General features: G+C 34.2%; 1 protein-coding gene across 7 annotated transcripts in view; it reads left to right on the top strand.

The window, feature by feature from the left end:
* The window catches only part of LOC111505216 (casein kinase I), a 33,006-nt gene extending 11,928 nt beyond the window's left edge, over window positions 1-21,078 (top strand). For 2 of the 7 annotated variants that reach the window (XM_074184664.1, XM_074184693.1), the window contains 4 exons: window positions 1,186-1,507; window positions 8,610-8,772; window positions 11,023-11,230; window positions 20,882-21,078. In XM_074184664.1, the coding sequence (XP_074040765.1) occupies window positions 1,186-1,507; window positions 8,610-8,772; window positions 11,023-11,230; window positions 20,882-20,940 (752 nt within the window). In that variant the 3' untranslated portion in view covers window positions 20,941-21,078. Of the gene's footprint in view, window positions 1-1,185; window positions 1,508-8,609; window positions 8,773-11,022; window positions 11,317-17,854; window positions 18,081-20,881 lie in introns of those variants that run through there. The other 5 variants (XM_074184673.1, XM_074184677.1, XM_074184689.1 and 2 more) reach the window with 5 other exon arrangements.
* Window positions 21,079-23,047: the final 1,969 nt, after the last annotated feature.

The following is a 23,047-nucleotide window of genomic DNA, read 5'->3' on the forward strand; positions in this document are numbered from 1 at the left end:
CTTGCATCAATAAGGTAATTGAGGAAGTTATAAATTTATTCGAAAACTAAACAGTCTTTTAGCAGTATGCTGCACCTCTTCATTATGCAGCTCCAGTGCGACGATTTTTGGATGATCATTTTCCTGGTCGCTGAATTGGCAGAAGAGGTCCTACAAAATGGCTACCAAGGTCTCCGGAGCTCACTTCTGTAAATTACTTTCTATAGGGCCATTTATAATCTGAAGGTTATTAGATAGAGTCAACAACTTCTGAAGATTTGTGAAAGAACATCATGAGGCATTGCAGAGAAATAACTCCCGAAATTCTCAATCATGTGAGGGTGCCAATGGAAGCTCGTTAGTACCATTGTATGAAAGTTAGTGAAAACATTTTTGAACACTTACTTTAAAACATTTTTTTTCTTCTCATTGTTCTGTCATCAGATTTTGATTCGAGAATTGATGAAACTTTTTTTTTTTGATTTAATGCTTCCGTATTTGTCTCTGGAATGAATATTTCAAAATGTAGCCTCCTGTATAATTGCTTACCTGTTTTTTTTTATTTTTCCTGCAAATCATTGATTCAAAAGTTATTCAAGGTGGCTCGTTTTCAACTCAAACAATTTGTAGCTCCCGAACCATAAGCTTCAGACCATATGTTTTATACTTTGTTGAAATCACCATGTGCATCTGTATGGAGTATCTGATAATGCAGAATAATATAGGGTGATCCATTAAAAAAAATTGGTGCCATGCTCTGGAAGTGCGATAGGGGAAGTAACATCAAATGTGAATATGTCAAAATGTGTCCCGCTGTATACTATTGTTGAGGTGTTTTTTTATTTTTCCTGAAAATCATTGTACCAAAAGTTATTCAGGGTGGCTCATTTTGAATGGAATGCACTGAATATATTTTTGGACAAGAACCACAAATCACCTCATAATATCCTTATCAGTGATTTCGGAAACTGTTCAGTTGAAATCTCACAATAAAGGATCACTTGAATACGTCATGGATTTTCATCATATATCCACTAATTTTATCACACCTCGCTCTGAAGGTATTTGGTGGTTTTTATGAATATGCCTCATGACTGAAATAATGCACTGTTTATAGATTTCACGAAATCATTTACTAATTTCAATTAAATGTACAACGCTGATTCCGATTCAGGAGTTCCTAGAAATCGTCATTTTCATTTTCAGGTATCGCTAAAATTTTCCATTTAGGAACATGTGGTGGTCGATACAATGCATTGGTGATGGAACTTCTTGGTCCAACTCTGGAAGATCTCTTCTCCCTCTGCAGCAGAAGATTCAGATTGAAAACAGTTTTGATGATAGCAGATCAATTGATTACCAGATTGGAATATGTTCACAGTAGAAGATTGATTTTCAGAGATATCAAACCCGAAAATTTTCTCTTGGGAAGGTCTAGGAATAAAAAAGACAAAATTATCTACATCATTGACTTTGGATTAGCCAAGGAGTACATTGATCAAGACTCAGGAAAACATATCCCTTACAAGTAAACAATTTATGTCATTTTAGTGAAAAGTTTTTTCAATTTGTGTGTGTTCATCAATTTTTAACTTCCTTTCTAACGGTTTGTTTGGAGTTTTATTCGATTGGATGAAACACTGAATACTCAATTATTTAAATAATCTAATATACAGGCTGTTCTCTAATGATTTTCAAATATTCGAGGGTGTGAATTTACATGGAAGAATAGTGATACGTTGCTATACAAACTATTTCTCAAAAATAGTTCGTTACGGAAATACGAGGTGTTGAAATTTTAGGAAAATAATGAAAATTATTCAACTTTTCCGAAATCATTTGAGATATTCTGATGATATTTGGTGAGCTCTGACAGTTGATAGAAATTCATATTTCTCAATAAAAAAATAATTTTCAACTTCAACAGTGGCGTAAGAACGGGAATTTTCAAGAAGAAAATGATACGCCTGTAGATTTTTTCTAGATGGAATTCATTCGTGAAAACAGAATGGAACCTTTGTATCATTCGAGAAATTATTGAAAATTTGTATTGCATTGAATTCGTTCATACTCAAGTTTTTGAATAAGTAATTAATCAATTATTGAAGCAGTCTATTTTTCCAAACAAAATGATTTCTTCAACTTTGATATTTCCTTTGAGTATATCAAATGTTTCCAAATTATTGAAGAACTATATGAAACTCTATCCTACTTCAATTTTTGATTCATCTCATATTCACTAATACACAAACATTTAACGTAGGTAACTAGAGAAAATTTTATGTTGAACGGTCGAAAAAAATATAATAATGGTGTAGATAATGTACTAAAAACTGAAAAATAATTCGAAAGGTCCTAGGTAGCTGTTATCACACCACTCTTTTCAGCAGTCTATGGTATTGATCGATAAAAAATTATAAAATCGTTGGGCGTAGCGTCAACCTGAGTAAATATATGAATACTACGCCAATAGATTTTATTATTTTTTCATCTGATCAATACCGTATGCCCGTACCCACGATACTGTTGAAAATCACTTTGAGATCAGGAATACCAAGAAAAATTCACACTTCCTTCATTGCCATGAAGGAAGTGTGATTCATAATATTTTTTTTAACAAAAACTGAAATGAACCTTGATGAAATAATTTATAATATTTTTCCAGAATAGCTGAAATAGAAATAACAAAATTTGAATCAAATTTCAATGGAAAAATGAGAAATTGTTTTCGAATCCTATTGAAATGTAGGTACGAGTTCAAGTCAGCATATAGTCATTTATTAAATGTGAACGATTGTAGATTTGAAATCTTTGGTGAAAATGCTCTTTCTGTATCATATTATATCAAACTGTAAGACGTTCATTTATTTTCCAAAGAGGCACACAATCTCTACCAGGGAGAAAACAATATAAAAAATAATCCAAGCCAATCTCAACTCAGTCATGTTTCATCATCAGTTATAATGCGTTTGATGATTGTAAGGTCGGAATTGACTCGTTCCAACGTGTCTTAGGTGACTTTTACGCGACTGAATTTCTGCAGAAGATTCGGGTCTTTTGGTACTAGACCAACGGCAATGTGTTTCATGCCTAAAAAATCATTCAAAATTGTACGAATTGATTCGTGAGACGTGGACATTTCAGCGGTTATCTCTCTTAGACTTGAAACGACGATTTTCAGTCACCACTTCCTTCACTTTAGTAGTGTTAGGTACAGTTTCACTCATACGTAGGGGAGACCAGGGTTGGAAGTCACATTTTTTGTCTTTTGCATTTTTAGTGCCCTTTTTTATAAATTATCAATGATAATTTTTTATCGATAGATAGTCTATTTATACTCTTTGAAAAAATATTTTTTTCTCTTCAAAATCATCCATAGAGGAAATATAACAATTCTTATAACAGATTTTTATGGAAAAGAAATAGTGTGATTTTTAACCACGGGCCGGGGATGGCTGTCGCAGTATTTTGGGCAAGTAGTCACATAGGTAATTGAGGGGTATTAAAAACATTCAAATGAATATTTTCATTGAAAGTGGAATGATATAGGCAACTAATTATATGCAAAAAGAGAAAAATAGTGTCTCACTTGTGAGTAAAAAACATATTTGCTTCAAATAAATAACTTCCTACTAAAATACCAAAAATATCCATCAGGCCGCAATGCTTGTAAACTGACAATACCCATCCTAACGAAAGTATATTTAGTCAGTCTAGAATTCAGTGAATATCCGAAATCACAATTATGGTAAATGTAACCTGGTAGCTTGATATGGCATATGTAACCTAGTGAATGTAACGCTGTTTTTCGAATATTCCTGGTAAACGAACCGAAATGAATCTTTGAAGCCACAAGTTTGTATCTTTCTAATTCTTTCTTCTATTTGTCGGGGAAGATTTGCCTATACCTTCGATAACTAATTTTTTTTGGTGGTATTGAAAACACCGTGTTGCTTATCTCTTCGACAATGAGTTTTTTTACAAAACCGTGTCAGAGTGCGATAATAATTAATCACCAAATCACTTCTTTTACACTGCGTGTAATAGTTGATCAGACTTTCTCATACGATGCCTTGTCATATCTATGATTTTTTCTAAAACAAAAAAATTGTATGTAGCAGAAGCTCAAAAAGCCAACAAAAAATGCAGCACACATATACGGTGTTTGTTGTATCACGTGACTACTAGCCCCAAAACACATTTCAAAATATAACCCCCTGAAATAATTCTGAATCGATATTCATTCATAAAAACGGATAGTGTTATGATGAACCACATATGACACATCAAAAATACATGAAATGATCATATATATCTACGGAAAATTTTAATATACTTATGAGACTCAACACAAATGCACGAAAATTTACTTTTGCCGTCCAAAAAAAAAACAAATGTACGTATCTTTCTCGTTCGATATGTACGTATCTTTGTTCGATAAACTCTTTCGTTCGTTCAATTTTCCAATATGGGTGCTGTGACGACCAACCCGTGAGACAATCATACCCAGTCTCCCCTAAGTGCTTTTTATAAAGTCGACTCATCATGAGTCTTATGCAACATTATCATGCTTCGGCTCACAAAATTCCATTTGCCATGCAAAATTTCAGACAAATCATTTGTTCGATATTTTCATCCATAGCAGAAATCGCAAAACACGTTTGAGGTTTATCAACGAAGTGAGTACTATTAACAAAGATTTAACACCTGGATGGCAAGAAGATTTATGGACTTCTGGCAGAATATTCCAGAATTGGCTCACTCCAAGGCGTTTATTCACCCTTCGAAGCTTCTTACCAAACAGTTGTTGGGCTACAGTAGGGATGAATTACGATGTCTGACAGGCCTTCTTACAGGACACTGTCATTTGAATCATCATATGCAGAGACTTGGACTGTCGGAAGACAGTGTGTGTCGCCTCTGTTTGGAAAATGATGAAACAGCAGAGCACATACTTTGTGCCTGCCCTGCTGGGGACCGAATCACGTTTTTAGAGTTCGGCAGAGCCGTACTCTTAACATTTGATCTGAAAGAACACTTACCATACAAACTGATTGACTTTGTTAAGAAACCGGGTTTATTTGGTCGAGTGTGAATAGGTGTGAGCCACAATAAACTCTTGAGGGTTGCGGTGCAGGGTCGAACAGACCCACTCACTTTGGACCTTACCCAACTCTTAACCAACCGAATGACGGATGTCGATCAATCTCCGCGTGAATTTCGAACACAGTTGTACCAACCCAGCTACAAAAATAATTTCGACAACCCCTTCAAGCAGGCTTTTTGAATTATCAATTCCAGTTTGATCCAGTCATTTCAGTAAAATTAGGTAAGAATCTCGGAATATGAGATACCTCTCTTTAAACTCGTATAAACTTGTATTTTGACATTTTATCGAAACCTATATGGTAGGGTGTACGTGGCTTTCGAAATCTAAGTTCAAAGGTCACAATAATCGACTTTTTGCACATTTTTCGCCAATATCTCGTTTTCTATGAGTTTTTCGCTGTTTATCTATATTGTACAGGATTACCTGACTTACAACTCTTGTTCCGAAAATTTTTTCATATGTCATATCAAATTGTTTTCGAGATAGGGGGAGGAGAGCATCATTTAAGGTCAACCGTTAGTTCCGATCAAAACCATGCCGTATAAAGTTTATTAATTATTGATCAATACATTGTATATGGTGGAAAAGATACCTATTATTTTAGATGAATATTTTAAGTACTCACAAACGTATTACAGTCCAAAAATTATTGTGATGGATATTCAGATTACATTAAGAACATTAAAGTAATGGAACAGCTGAGAAGAACTGCTGCAATTTCAAAAACATATGAAGTTTGCTTCGATGGAAAGCTCATAATTACGCCAACTTAAAAATTACAAGCTGTGAATATTAGTACCCAACAGGCAAGAGAATTAAAACTACAGTTTCAATGGGACAAGATATTGATTTACTTGTCATTTTATTTGGGTTTACACTATCTCATCAACAAGAAATTTTTTTCAAAAAAGTCGGCGAAGGAAATGTAAAAACAAAAATGTACCCTTCCAAAAGTTTTTTGTTAAGTATGGTCATTCAAAAAAACACACTTGGTTTCTGCATGTATTGAGAGGCTGTGATATGACTTCTGCGCTTTATAAAAAAAAGGGAAATCGTTTTTTTTGAAAGCATTCAAGAAAATTCCGAATTAGGATCAAATTGCAGCAGCATTTGAAGAAGAAAAATATTCGGTTCAAAGATCATTTGATAGTGGAATTCAAATCTTGTCGGCAGTCTATAATGCTCCAAAATCTGTGGACAGTATCGATCATCTTCGTTATGCACAATACGTCAAGTCTAAAAAACTGAATAAACCTTTGCACCAACACCAACAAGAGCAGCAGCCCACCAACATTTCAATCGAGTTCATTATCAAGTTCAAACTTGGTATGATTTGGAACCCCAGGACTGGGGTTGGACAATGAGTAACGGTCGGTAGCCAAGCGGTTCGGCGTGGGTGCTTTGTTCGTTCACTCGAATTGACTGCCGTGTTGGTCGGTGGTTCAAGCCCTAGTCTGAACGATCGATCTTCACCTGTTATCGTCCAACCCGTGTTAGGAATCACACGTTAAAAGGTAAGACCTCGTTAATCCTTAGCTCGCACAAGTTTCGACTTCTGAGGGTTTTCGTTCGTAGGGATGCGACAGCTGGTTAACGGAAAAACAGACAGACAGACAAACAGATTCTGGAACATATCACGGCAATTTTCGTATCTGCTCCAGAAGGATTGCTCAACATAATATTCTGCAACTGTAAGAGTGATTATGATTCGCGATGTGAATGCAGGAAATTGAGGTCACGATGATTTCTTCTTGTGGTCAATATAATTGGCAAGCTTGTCTCAATGCGATGACAATGAAGACAGAATCTTTGACCCCGAAAACATAGACCTGCAGACAAATGAAGAAGAGGACTTTGGAATATTACTGTGGTTGGGAGACGATGAAAAAGAAGAAGAAGATAATTAAAATTACGAGTTGTGGTTTTTATACTTCTCATTATTATTTTTTTATTTCCACAGTAATAAATGGAAATATTTAGTTGAGATTTCTTGTGTTCTTCATTTACTTATTTAAGAAGATTCAGAATTTGTTTTCGTTATTTTCTCTATATACTTGAATATTGTGAAATACAATCAATTCACTGAATTTATTTCATAGAAGAGGAAGACCTCCTCACTCACAAGCGATTTTGGTGAAATTGGGAGCACGTGTGAATTGTTGTATTCATGCCACGTGTGTCTGCAATATGATGTAATGCCCGTTGTTAGTAGTCTCACTGTGATTGGAAAGTGTATATAGATTATAACGACAAGGAGTCACATTGTATGCTGCATAATTACTCGTATCTAATCCTTCTAAAGAAGAGTCAATGATACATTCATTTTGCCTCTAAATCGTTCCGTTGAGTTTCCCACATTACAAAAATGTGGGAAACTTTTGGATTGATAGAGACTTTGTGCATTTCTTCTTTTCTTACACCTCGAGCACGTTGGTTTCTCATTTCCATCGAGAGTTTCCTCTCACGTGAAGGAATCCAAGCATTGTGACGAACTCAATTGGCCAGTTCTTTGAGGTATGGAAAGAGACAAATCCCAGTATGTATCGAACATTACTGATGAATGTCCACAGTGTGTGCACTTTGTAAGTGATTTTAACTGACCACCGGAAATGTCTACAATCTTAGAGTTGTACATCCTAAAATAACCCATGAATCGAGAAGCATATCTTTAAATCCAAATTTTAAAATAGACTGTGTTCATTTCTCTATCAGATGAATTTTCTGAATACAATTCTTTGATATTATTTCAAATTGCATTAGAATTGAAATATAATTCGAGTTTTTCTTTTAACAACAATGAAATAGTTGATGAGAAATGTGAATTAGTGATGATTATGTTCAAAACATTTGAAAAAATACTTTCTATGTTTTTACCACTTTTATTTGTAACCAACGTTGCTGCAGTTTCATCCTATAAGGACATTTTCAAACTAATACAATAAACTCCTTTAAAAAGATGATCTCATACCTCGTAGTTCCGCCTACATCCATCAATTTATCAATAATCATGTATTTATCAATAATCAATAAACTTTATACAGCGTGTTTTTGACCGGGACAACCGATTGACCTCAAATAATGCTCTAACCGCGTGCTCTCCGCCCTTTATTTGGAAAACGATTCAACGTATATAAATGTCTGAAACAAATGTTGTAGGGAATTCAATCTTTTTCAATCTTCTACAGTATAAATAATCAATATAAATAGCGAAAAACCCATAGGAAACGAGGTATTTGCAATGTACAAAATATTTATTTTCGTTACCTCACTAAGATGACTGGAGTAGGTATTTTCTTGACATAATGTATCATGCTATTTGCTCTCATTGTATTGCTGAATAACAAAGTTTTCATAAAAAAATGGAAATTTTACGATAAAATTTTGAGTACTCGGACTATTAGTGTCATTAAAAATATTTTTGAACTTCGAAACTGGATATAAGAAAATTTCATTTGAAAACCAGTAGAATTTCAGAATCCTCATACCCGACTCTGTTCATTGTTTATTTGACTTTTTGCAGGGATCATAAATCTCTAACTGGTACTGCCCGTTACATGAGTATAAACACCCATCTAGGTCGTGAACAGTCCCGCAGAGATGATTTAGAGGCATTAGGGCACATGTTCATGTATTTTTTGAGAGGCTCCCTTCCCTGGCAAGGCCTGAAGGCGGATACATTGAAGGTAATTAAAACGTTAAAACGACGTTCACTGTTTTTATTTGTCATTTAAATTTTTCAACCACTGTCCTCATGGAGGTCAATTCCAAAAATGAGCAATGGACTAATTCATATATTTTATGGTGGTTTTCAAGTGGAGAATGAGAGACCCTGAAAGATAAAATGATAAACAGGTTTCAATATTCGTCATTTGAGGTTTGGAAAATGATAATAGCTTTGAATCATGAAAATTACTGAAATAGAAAATAATAAGTCTAAAATGTTTGCAGAAGCCATAATATAATATTAATATCTGATAGATAGAGAATAACAGAACAGAAAAAAATTAAAATACTGACAGATCACTCGTACACAAAAAATATTGTTGAGTCCAATGAAAATATATGAAGTAAGTGAAGGCCAATATAAATTTAAAAATTCCAGTAACATGAGAAAAATCAACACAGCTGTTGTTTGCGATATTTATGATTGTCAAGAATAAATGTATTACTCAATGAAATCATTGAAAATATTCCAAAGTATGATAGTATCGTCATACTCTCATAGAATAACCCCTTGCAAGAGTTTACTTTCATCAGTTTTTTTTCAATATTCATGTTTTTGTTTTTGAAGTTGATAGTGTTGATGTTCATTTACATTTTTCTTTTGTCCGTTCGTTAACGTGTACAGGGTGAGTCAACAAGATTCCCTCGGTCCATTGCTAGCGGAGGAAACAATTTTTTGAACTGCTCAATTTTTTTTGCATTCATATCGATAAATACTATCTTTTAAAATCATTTTTGCGCATACTGGGTGATTCAAAGCGGTCAAGTTTCATTCATTTTCAAAAAGACATAGTTCAACTTTTCCGAATGGAACACCACAAATTATACCAAGTTTTAGTAATTGTTGTAACCACAAAAAATGTATTTTCTCAGGTTCACTTAATCAAATTTGTTTTTCGAATATTCAGACTAATCGCTAGTACATTAGCATTTTTCATACCATCTAGTGATAGTAATCAGCGGTTTCAACGGTAAAAACCCAGTTATCCATGACACATCAAAAAATGAATCTCGGAATTTGTCAATAACATCATGTGTCGAAGTCTCTTTCGCGGTAGATTGAGTCATTTTTCGGTATGAATTATGTATCGGAAGATATGGTGCAAATAGTTTATGCTTTGGAGGAAAGTGCATCTAGAATTTACAAAGAGAAGTTTCCCGAAAGAAGGCAACTAGATGGAAGGGCATTTCAGGTTTTAAAAACAAGATTTGATTTGAAAGAACTGGTAATGTCAATCAATAAAAGTTCGAACGTGTCTTCCCTGTAACATATGAAGAGAATACATTTCAAATTGCTGTTCACCTCGTTAAGAATCATCATGTGAGCAGGAAATTAGGATTTTCTCAAATCAGTTTTTAGAACCAGTTGAGCATGCCTTGGCAGCGGCCATCATTATCTGTATCATAAAAGTCTTTTACAAACACAATTTTATTCTGAATATGAAGAATTAGTCTCGGTTTCTCGCTATTTTCAATATAACCGATTTCAACTACCGATCCTGGCAATCAGATACTGAATAGTTTCACTGCTTGGAGTCATATCAGAAATCAGAACTCGTTACTCGCCCCAGGCCACATCAGAATCAAAACTCTGCCGAAAACCTACCCCCGTTATTGTACCCGGACCTTCATATCTAACCAAGGAGAAGAAGAACCATCACAAATGGATCAGAATCACAATGTACAAAGATAGAGAGAAAGCCAACTAACCTACTCACTTAGAATTGAGAGTGATGTCACCTGTGCGAAAGCTATTTTCCGGGTTTTTGAACATTTTCTACATTTCGTCTACTCGTGCCCTAAGGCACAAATAAGGTCACTCATAACTGAAACCATGTAACGAAAACAAATCAATTAACGTTTTACTCACATACAACTACAATTCTAACATTCAATAGCTAGTTGTAATTCAATTGGTTGGCAATTTGTTATTTACCGAGCCTTGTTTTCGAAAAAGAATAACACATTTTCTTGGCTTCCAAAACCAATTAATATGCTCTGTATATTTGTAACATAAATTGGGCACTCTCTGAATATATTCCGACTTGCTTACCTTCTCTCTCAGCTTATCTGTCCATTCAAATCAACCGCTTTTCTATAGGAGCTCATTACTTGGCCAATTATTCTTTCACGTCTACACCACCTTAAGTTCCCTGTCAGTGAAAACTATTACTATATATTATTATAACAACATTTTGTGATAATTTCAGGAACGATACCAAAGGATAGGAGAAACAAAAAGAACCACACCCATAGAAGTATTATGCGAAGGATATCCAGAAGAATGGGGAATTTACTTGAAATACGTGCGTAATTTGGAATTCACTGAGACTCCAGATTATGATTACTTGAGGAAATTGTTCAAAGATCTGTTCATCAAAAAAGGCTTCAATGACGATGGAATTTTCGATTGGACGGGTAGGCAGACAGTGGCTAGGGCTAGTTATGATTCCATTAATTGATTATCCTTTTCCCTAGTTCAAAAAACCTCTACCATCTTGAAGGTGAATAGGAGTCATTGAACGTTTCTTTTTTATTATTTGAAGAAGAACATTTTTGAATACCGGAGGTTCACGGAAAAATTATCTGAGAGTTATCTCCATGAAGAGACAGAATAAATATTTTCTCATCTGATAAAAATATCAAAACGTTCATCATTAATGTTGATTGCAAAAGGCTCTATAGAGGACGAGGGCTTCATTAAAACACAAAACTATTTCAATATTTCTTTACCATTTCATGGAGCCTCTTGTATAACCTTTGTGGTAAAACAATCGATACCGAATTATTTTCGTTAGTATATTTATATAATACCTAAATCAAATAATTTATATATTCGTCTCCTAGATAGTTAAAACTTGAAATTAGCTCTGTAGTATCGTACATCTCCATTTTTTGTTTCACATTTATTCTGTCTTGTAAGTTTATTCAATTATTCATTATTGAATTTGAGTAGTTTAATGAAATGAATAAAAATACTTTCGTCTAATTTTCACTAGTTATTTTATTTGTACGACCGGTTTCGGGTTTTATCCCATTATCAAGTATGAAACCAATATGTGAAATCTGAAAACTAGGTTATATAGGAAATTTTTTGATAAGCTAGGTAACCTATATAACATAGTTTTTAGAATTTACATCTTAGTTTTATACTTGATAACGGGGTAAAATCCGAAAGGAATAAAATAACTAGTGGACATTAGACAGTGTTTTCATTCGTTCGAATTTGAGTAGAATATATTACATCAATAGCTAGGATGAATCTGATGCTAGATTATAATAATAATAATAAAATAATGGTAATAATGGAATTTATTCATCAATAATTAGGCAAGGCATCATACATACACACGTGTATGAAACTTATTAGACGAGTCAAAAAAAGGTATCCAAAACACGAGCAAATAAATTGTTAATATACTGTTCAGTCGCAAAACAACCAAAAAAAATTATACATACAATAGCCAGTTCCACAATATCGAGGTATCAGAATATATGAATAAAATTCTTCAAATACTTCTTCAACAAGGAAATTTATCAATTCATTTCTGAATAGAGTATCGTTCACATCTATTATATCTCTTATTTTATTGAAACATTTAATACCGATATGATTTGGTGAATTTTCAGACTGATGATCTTGCATAGGACTGTCAAAGTCTTTCTTCATAGTATTATACATATGAGTGTCATTCCTCATAAGTTCAGTTTGGTTTTTTAATGTACATAATCAGATCAAGGATATACAAACATGTAAGGGTTAGTATTTGGAGACTCCTGAATAGAGTTTTACATGTTGTAGTTGGATGATCGTGACACATTGTTCTTATTATCTTTTGTTGAGATAAAGGTGCTCTTTCAAAGTGACAAGAGGACCCCAGAAGATCACAACATATTGCAAAGTAGACTGAGCGATCTCAAAATATAGTAGTTTCAGGATGTCTGCTGATACAGTATCTCGCAAATTTTTTATTGATTTTTTTCAAGGTCAAAACACAAGCCGTCTTATGTGTATCGCTCTTGGTGGAATCAAATGTGCCAAGTCACTTGAACACATCCCGTAAAAGTATCTATAGAAGAGAGACAAATATCCAACGTTTCTTTGATGTTCTAGACTATCGAGGTTGCAAGTGATATTCGTGCCTCCAATCAGGCGGATGGCTCTTTTCTGGATGGAATCTAGCCGCTTCAGAGTGTGCTTAGAGACGGAGCTCTATACATGAGAACAGTACCCCAAGGAAGGTCTGATCTGAGCTTTATAGAGCATCAACAGTTGCTGAGGTGGGTACAGTTTTCTGGTTCGTAACAACGTTCCAGGCTTTCGAGAAGCAGCCTTTGCAATTCCAGCGACATGATTGTGCCAAGATATTTCGGTGTCCATTTTAATCCTCACCGAACTTATCCAAGCGGAAAGCGGAATTGTCTTTGTGATATTAATACATCCAGTTCAGAGACATTTACCTTTTTAAAGAAAACCGGTTTCTGGGTTTTCGTGACTTTGAATTGAACCTGGTTATTTTTACACCGCCCCGATTCGAAATCACATCTAGATATCAAGATATGCATGTAGTGCTCAATTTCGAATATAGCGTGTTGATGTGTGATTACCAGATCAGCTTATGATCCAGAGTAACATCTGAAAACTTGATGGTTTCCATTGATTGTATAAATTTACCAGATGAGGTTGAGTATAAGTCATAATTTTGATTTATGTTTTTTAGCAGAAACCGGACATAGTTGGGTTTTTTCATTGATATTGAGGCCATTTTCTATGTCATGAAATGACTCATTACCTTTTTCTGTTAATAAGTCAATGTTATTGTCTGACATCATTATATCAGTGTCATCAGGATATATTATCGTTTGATTTAAGGAGGAACAGGTGTCATCAATGTCACTCAGAAAGGCTATATACAATAGTGGTCCCAAGATTCAACCCTGTGGAATACCTGTAATTATTATTCTTGGATGTGATTTCACATCTTTCACTACTATGTTGTGTTCTGTTTGTTAAGTAAGATGTTATCCATTGAAGCAGAATACCCCCAACTTCTAACCCTTTCATTTCCATAATTAACAAATTATGCACGGTCATAGAACAGTTCTAGAGCATTATTTCTATAATATGCGTAGGTACTGTAGATAAACTCTAGGCAATCAGAAATTGCCGAGCTGGTTGATTTGCACTTATGGAAATCATTCTAATTCGCTGGGATGCTAAAGTGTTCCGAGTACCTACTCCCGATGAAGCAGTTTTCATACCTATTGCATACGAAATTCAGATTGAACTTTAGGCAATTTGTGATTTTTTATTTTGAAAATGAAATTGTTTTCAAATACTTCTGATAAGCTGTCCAGATCCTCTCAACTATTAGATGGTGAGGTTTTGCAGTTAATGATGAAAGCAACTTTGCTAAATCTTGAAAAAATCCTATTCTTGAATTATTTTCGGAAATACGTTTCACTTCGTCTACATAAAAAAATGAAACTAAACTAGGATTGGTCAACATCCTTTATAAAAGTGGGAGCGAGAAAACATTGAGAATATAGTGAAGGTATGAAAAAAGTGTTAGTGAAAAAGATCTCCCTGAAGGACTTGGAGAGAGGAAAGATTCCATCAATACAACCTGTTTTTTCTAAAAAAGACGCTGGAAATTCTTAGATATTCTTGAGGATTGTTCGAGAAATTGCGAGTTCTGGAAACGTAATCTTTAATGTTCGACTATGTGTACTTAATGTTTGCGACATATTATTATCTAATCATTATTAGTGATGCAAAACAGGATTTGCAGTTGGTTGTTAATAGAACAGAATGGCAAAAAGTCTATCTAGAATCGAATCAGATAGTGGTGGACGGTCAGTGAAAATAAGTGAATAATATTAAGTCGTAATACATTAATGATATTTCTCAATTATCCTTTATTTTTATAATGTGTATTTCATTTCATAAATTGATGATTCATTTATGAATTTCGAATGTCATACTTTCAAAAATTATATTCCCTTTTCCATTATTACAATAATTTCATTCACTCGCATTCAGTCAATCTCCCTTCCACCGTTCAACAACAACTCTGGTAATTACCACTCAAGAAGTTAACTTCACCTCTCACTATCTTAGGATTTTTTGAATGAACGCTTTAATAAGCTTTCATGAGAAATTAAATTACCTTGAATTGAATTTAATTGAAAATGAGTTATATCGGAAACTCCACTAAGTCGACATATAATGGCTCCAAGCGGTTTCAAAAATGAATGTCACATTCTCTACGTATTAATGAACATTATTGCTATTATCAGGTGATGATTCATTATTTCAGAATATAACCGAATAAAAGATAATTGATGCAAATATATTCTACGAAAGATTACGTAAATTTTTAATTATATTTAGAACGATTGAAAATACCGATATTGAAATCGAATTGAAGTTATGACCAAATGTAAATTGTATACTTTGGATTTTTTCATGAATTATTCGTCGGCGTTGTTGAAAAACAAACACGGTGTTCTGAATAATTGATACTATTGCATGTATCCATTCTTTCTTCACTGACACTGGTAAAATCTTCTTCGAATCATACTTATGAATATAAATTAGCGATATAATTATGAAAAACTGAACATTACTTGGGTATGTGAATTTTGTATTGAAAGGAATGTTAAGCTATCGATCTCCATCCCTATCGATCCCAAAAAACAAGCACTACAAGAAAAGTCTTGAGGCGCTCTAAGAGCGATGCCTTTGCGAAAATAGCGATTCACATTGGATTTGAAACGCTGGAGATTGAATTCATTTGAAAAAAAGTTCTCAGGAAGTTCATTCCACATAAACGCAGTGAAGTTCGAGGTGTACTGAGTTGATCCTAGAAACGATGTGCAGCCAAAGGTCGCCATGTATTTATGATATGTACCGTTCTTGGTGGAATCAAATGTTCCAAGTCACTTGAACACTTTTCGTGAAAGTATCTATAGAAGAGGAACAAATCTCCAACTTTTCTTTGCTGATCCAGACTATCAAGGTTACAAGTGATGTTCTCGTCTACAATCAGGCGGATGGGTGTTTTCTGGATGGAATCCAGCAACTACAGTACATGTCCCTAAGCTTCAGTGTATGCCCCTAAGCATACATAACTCTGGATTTTGATATACTCTATTGGTATAATATTGCCTTACCGACTTATAATTTTATAAGTAACTCTGTGGTGGTCTTTTCACCTTCTTCTGTGTCAAAGCTATTTTCCGGATTTCTTGACTCTGATCTACAGGTTTTGTACCTGACGTTTCGTCTAGGACTGACGTAGATATTGTCAGAGGTGACAAGGTGATGAACGAAATTTCTGATCACTCTAGAAAAAATTAAAATAAAAAACGAAATTACAATAAAGAATTATTATCGAAAGAAAGTCAAAAAAGTCTTTCGAAAATAATGAATCAACTATCAGGAAACAATCACAGTATCGAAAAAAAATCTATCAAAATGAATGGAAAAAAAATCGAAGATTCTGAAGATTTTTTTGAAAAAGTAAACTCAAATTTCATCAGCATTGAAGAATAATGATCAAAAAAATTCCATTGAAGGATTTTGAAAAAAAGTTTGCTATTTATCGACAATAACAAAAAATAATTGGCACTCCGGGGCGACTTCGTTGATTCCATTGGCGCATTTGCTTTTTCAAGTGCAGGAGAACCCGAAAAAACCTGCAGCACCACATAATCTGAAGATCTTGATCTGCCAATTTCCTCTCTCTTCTAAAACAAAATATAGGGTGTATTCAGAGGCTGCACTAAGTTCACTGCTTCGCCAGAACACTTAGCGACACGACTATCGTCGAACATAAACCAGTACGTTTTGTCTTTTATCAAGGCATAATAATGACCAGATTCAACGCCAGAACCGCAGTGAATAATGACTGCATGAAGATTGTAATAGTGGTCTGCTAGATTGAAGTGTTCATCTATTCTGAACCTTCGTAAGAGTTTGGTGCTTCCCTCACAGGTTGAGTCATGTTTGAAGATCATCAATGTTGTTATTAGAGTCACTGGTGCCTCGGCTATACTTGTTTTATTATAACAGTCAGTTAATTTGTCGCATATTTGGCAATACAGTCGATCATCACCTGTTAAAAGATCCATTTTCAGATGATTTAACAATAAGCTTTCCACGGACTGGTTATTAGTCAAAATAAACAAGTGAGGATTTTTCCAGCGTAAGATTTACAAAGACGAGACAGACTGTACAGGATCATTCAATCTAGAGTATGCAGGAGTATTGATTCTGCTATTAGTTTGCTCACGAAGAGTATTCAACAAGAACCCCAAGAATTTGGAACAATCCTCTTGTTGTCCTAACGAGTATCTAGTAGATTTCAAAGACTCCGGTTGGAGAGAAAGATGATACATTTTTACGAAACTGCAGCTGCATAAACAGGTGATTGAGTTTGGCAAATAGGTAGGAAACATTCTCGTTCTCGTTCATCATTGAACCTCGTTCTTGAAATTCTTCGTCATGAACAACACTCGTAAAATGCTATTCATGTATTAATTGTTTCCTAAATTATATTATTACCTAGTGATCATATTCAAGAAAAAGATTAAACTAGAGGAGAACTTATAGGTTTCTGCATTCAACATACTAGATAATGGAATATATTCAATATGTAATTAGTGGAAGCAAGAAGGTCGAATGTTTTTTGATTTTGGTGAATTTGCACCTTTTGAATAAAGTCGTATTTCTACTATTGCATAATTACTTTCCAGGATGGAGGAATTGGGTAGGTGTCCAGAGTAAACAGAGCTGAATGAAAAGAAAAAACATAGCAGGCTCTATAAAAATATTGAATTTATTATTTTTTTCATTAACTTTTCACAAATTTCATTATTATTTATCCAAATGATCTCAAATGGTTGTTTGTTATTCTGAAAATGTTACTTTCAATAATGAAGTCGACCCGCGGTGCATATATTAGAAGTATAATTGTTATATTTACAGCACTATAATTTTGAAATGTTGATAAATACATATACATATTTCGATTTTAGGAAAAACTCGTCACTCATCTCTCGCCACACAGGAAGTTTAGCGCATGCAATATATCGGTTATTCAACCAGCTATTGAATCAGGACACTCCGTTTTATTGAACTTTGAATGTAGGATGATGATAATGAGAAAAATGCTGTTCCCGTTTCTATTCCATTCTGAAATGCCTATTCTTTCATTTGTTAAGTGTAGATTTCCCAGATAATTAAAGTTATTGATAAAACAAACTTTTTCGTCCATTTACTAATTACAATAAGAAAAACTATTGTGTATATGTGAGTTAGGAACAAATACAGGGCTCCATTAGTTCTGTCATTATTTTATTCACATACTGAATTGCTGTACTCTGCAATTGCTGTACTCTGCTTTAGCAATATTTTCACAAGTGTTGTTAACTTCCCCTGTCAATAGAAGAACTATATGAATTTCTTGTAGGAATAGGAATACAATCCAATAAGGTATATTCAGCGTCAGTGTCACTACTGTTGTTTTTGGAACCTGCTGAGCCGTTATGGAAAAACTAGTAATATTTCTGTATCTCAGAGGATGATCAAAGTCAAAAATGTAAATGAAATATCAATGAATAACAATCTCAAACGCCTTATATTTTTTGGGAATCTATATTGTCTCGACCATTGCCACCCAGCCTCCCAATATTCTCTGTTACGATCTAACAAACGATTGTGTGGAGGAAGGCTTAAGAATACAGGTACACTCAATATGAATCAAGGAACTAATATATAATGGAGTTGGGAAAAAGAAATGTATGAGGCAAATTTTGCTCTGAGAAAATGATCTAATGGTGTGAAAATCATTGACAACATAGGAAAGAAGAGCGGTGGAAAATGATGCACAGATGATCAGAGCTTCAAAACATATTCCGCACTATTGTAGAAAGGAAACAGACTCAAAAGTCCCAAATCTGGACAATGATTGTTCAAAAACTGTTAACCAACATACAAGAACACATTTCAGTGAAGATGACTGTCGCACTTGCAGTCTATTATAACCCAATATCAAAAACTCCTACTGGAATTACGTATTAGAGTACGTAAGATAGAGTTCAACATTTATCATTCACGAATTTATGGCCACATGAAGACCTTTGTCTCTTGAAAATATGGAAGATCTGAAAAAATGTGTAACTGATTCCCAAATATGTTCAGCAGTTCTATGAATTTGTATCATCAAGAAACGCAAAATTTCAGGATCATGTAGATGGTTTCGATGCTACCATTGAACTTGACTCAGATATAAGTTTGGAAGGCACCAACTCACTACAAGAGCTCGAACAGGAAACTCAAAGAATTGCCAATGACAACAATAACTCATCATTGCATACCTGCATCCATATATCCTATGAGTAGACTCGGAAAAGTGTTCATCGTGATAGAGCTGTATTATCGGCTTTTGGGGCTATCTTCTACCACCTGCAGTGGTAGAAGATAGTAGAAGTAGTAACTCCTCATTGCATACCTGCATCCATATATCCTGTGAGTAGACTCGAAAAGTGTTCATCGTAATAGAGCTGTATTATCGGCTTTTAGGGCTATCTTCCACCACCTGCAGATCAGTTCATGAGACAATAACTTCGTTGTTAACACTATTGAGAATTTGATGTTAAGATTTTTTTTTGACTTTCTTACTGGCACTTTCATCAGGATAAGATAATGGTGAAACGTATTCGTAATGATATCGTCGCGATTGAAACACTTATTAGGGTTATTTGGTATATCAATTATTGGTATTGGTCAAACGGGCCCTCATCGATGAATTGATGTAGAAAAGAAGTTAAGCTCAAAAGATAGTTATTTGTTCGACTATGCAGAGAAGTAACAGATTTACTGCCTAGGCTAGCACTTTATTGGCGAGGCAAGGAAACTAGCCAAGTAAAAACATCTTTTATTACTCTTCCTGACACAAAGACAAAAAAATGCGCTCATTTATTGTAGTGAAACATTAAACCTGCTACAGAAAATATGAAGATTGTAGACCATTAGGCTGGTTAGCAATTTTTATTTTCAAATACACCGATGGTGAACCATACAAACAACGGTCTTGTATTCTTGAATTTATAAAAATGTCAAAGAAATGGAGAAATTTAAAAAATTTACGAAACCCACAAGAATTTACTGGGCATTGTATTCACAGAAGCTCTGCTACATTGATAGGTTGGAAATCATCAACAATAGCTTGAGATTATATTAAAGAATCTATAGCGTGAAAATCAAATATTAGTTAACGATTGCAACTGGCTTAACGGATTTTAAAGCCAGAGGAGTAATGTTGGAAAATTGTTGGCACATTGCTATAAATATCCACAACAGTCATCAATATTGAAGAATTTCATCAACTTACTACATTTTTGTTATAGTCTGTGTTATGTTCTATGTTTTGATTCAACTATTATTATAGTAGAAATTATAATGAAATTCAGAATTTTGTCGTTTTTTATGAGTATTTGCCTTCAATTATTTTTTTTACAAAAATATATTCAGTCATTTTGTTTTGTAGTTAATTCATTGGAGTATTTTTTGGTCGGGTGCTTATGCAGCTATTGTATAGCGAAGCACGTGTGACGGTTTTTTTGAACTGTTCCGTGAATATCTATCAATATAGTTTCACTTGAATATTTTACTATTCTTTCTCAAATAATTTTTGGATAGTTTAAAATTCGTAATGAAATCGTCCTACACTTGATGGGAATCCAGAACGTTTTCAAGAAACACTTGTGAGATTTTCACTTAACAGCTTTACAGAAACGCAATACTTGTTTCGCAGTACAATATCCTCCTCAGGCGTCTCAGGAGTGAAGGCGAGCTTCGTCAGGCGTTTCGGTAGTAAAGATACGCCTGAAGAAGATATTGTATAGCAAAACACGTGTTGCGTTTTTGTAAAAGTGTTCAATGAGAATCCCACAATGAATTATTTCTTGAATAGATCGGAATTTGTGAAGTTGCGCACAAAATGACCAACAAGGGTCATCAAACAATTACATTCAACCCAGTTATAGCAATGATTTTTTCAGATAGAGTATCGTGGTTGAATGCTGATGAAAGACAAGAGCAACATAAAACTAAGACTTGAACTAGAAGAAACCATTTTCTCGATTATAAATACCAAGTAACTGATGTTTTGAGATTTTGATGTATTATTGAAAAAAATGTTACATTATGCGATAAGTAGGTATTCTGTGTCTATGTATATAATAAAATATTTCCACCAGTTCGACCATCATTTTGTGTCTGAAGGTGCATCTGTTAATATCACCAAATATAATTCAGTTTATATCAAAAAGAAAACGGAATAGGGCAAAAGCGACGTGAATAAATTCCCCCTCTCAAATTTCGAAGGACAAAAGGTGACGATTAGGCAAAATGTACGTTAAAAGATATCATTCTTAGTAATGCATCAGTCGTCTGCGTGAGGGCGCTGCTAACGGTTTCTCTCAAATGAAAAAGAGTGTACTTCGTTTGATAGGTATTTCAATTATCTATTAAACATTTTTGCATTTTTGTAAATCAACTCAGCCGATCCTGAGTAATTAGCAATTGTATATTATTTTCAAAGATCAGCAAACAAACGATACATATCAACATTGAAAACTCACTTCAGTTCAAATATTCTCAAAATTTTCATTATCCACTTTCTCGCAATGATGGAGTTTGTATATAAATTCAGTTCGGTTATGAAATGTGTTTCTGGGTTAACTTCGTTAGGTAAACCTTCTATTATAATTAAGCACTTTGAAAAGATTGCAGTTGTTCAACATATACTTTATATCAGGTAACCTAGCACCGGGTTGAATAATTGTCATTTAGCCTCTTTTGAATCAACATCACCTTGCTAAAACGTAACATCAGTTTGAGAACTCATTTGAGTTTGTCAATCATCCAAACCGGTAGACAAGCAGACGTGGTCTACTAAAAGGGCATTTAGATCACCTGATATGATGCATGTCGATGTTTTTGAGGAGATACATGACATCTGGAGTGTATGATAAACAACTGCAGTTCATTTTCAGAAGTCGTGGATAGAAAAAGAAGCGCTTGCATCGAAATGACCCCAGGAACATTTCATAATGTAGGAAATTACTTTGTGAACAGACAGATTCGAATGGAATTCTTCTTGAAATTCTGATATTTATCGGTTATTTGAAGGTTTTTAAAATGAATATGAAACTGCTAATCACTCGCCTTTCCAACGACGAGTGATGAAACACTATTCACTATCAAAAAGTACTAAAATTGATATCCATCCATGTGAATTATTTCCGACTTCAATATCTTGTACTGCTCGAAAATTAAGAGGAAGATGAATGACTAATCACGTCCACATAGTATAATGTTCACAGTACAGACATACTGCATAGGAATGAATTGTACTGTTTCACACATGTATATTTCAACAATCATTCGAAACCCTTTCAACCAGGGACGATTATCCTCTTTTCAATTCATTCATCTGATATATCTTTCAGAAAATAATCCTATTACTCTTCAGTTCATGGACAACAATATTTCTTGTATACTGTAAGAATGCTTTTCAAATTTAGGAGAAACGAATAACTTCAAACTCAACTCATCCTTGATCTTCATTTCCAAAAAATTGCTTGACCCTTGTATATCCATCATTCCACGGGTAACTTCCAAAATGTGGTGGAATTATTGAATTTCATTGAAGTTTACCAAGAATCAGAAAGGTAGGGAGTTATCGCTTCTTGTGAATATCAGAATCATTTTCGTCCCAATCCACTCTATAAGTAAGCATGGACATCTTCCCTAACGAAGACGCCGTCTATGGGATCTACAAAAAACTGAAACCTCAACCCGTTCTAGTCAATGTGGTCTGTTGCAAAGCCAAGCTTTTATATCAATCACAAAATATGTAGTCAGAAACACATCTTTCACTGAAAAATAACCAGATAAGACCAGAGTCCGAAGACAAAACATTTCCTGATCCAATATCATATAGCTCTATTTAGAACTGCGAAGGTGCAAGACAGGGTCCCAACTGCCGTGGTTCAACCCAGCATGGTCTGATCTTTGATCAACAATGCTTCACTTTTTGGTTCGTTTTTTATTTCCCATCCATTGGTACATAATGTCTTTCTTTTTATCATTCATTATTGAATAAATATCAATTGACCGATATCGGCAAAACCAAAAAACCGTATCCGCCGTAAGTTACTATC

This window comes from Leptinotarsa decemlineata, unplaced genomic scaffold, assembly GCF_025532065.1.
Source record: "Leptinotarsa decemlineata unplaced genomic scaffold, Ldec_3_MD MMD2_P_RNA_scaffold_2, whole genome shotgun sequence".
NCBI lineage: Eukaryota > Metazoa > Arthropoda > Insecta > Coleoptera > Chrysomelidae > Leptinotarsa > Leptinotarsa decemlineata.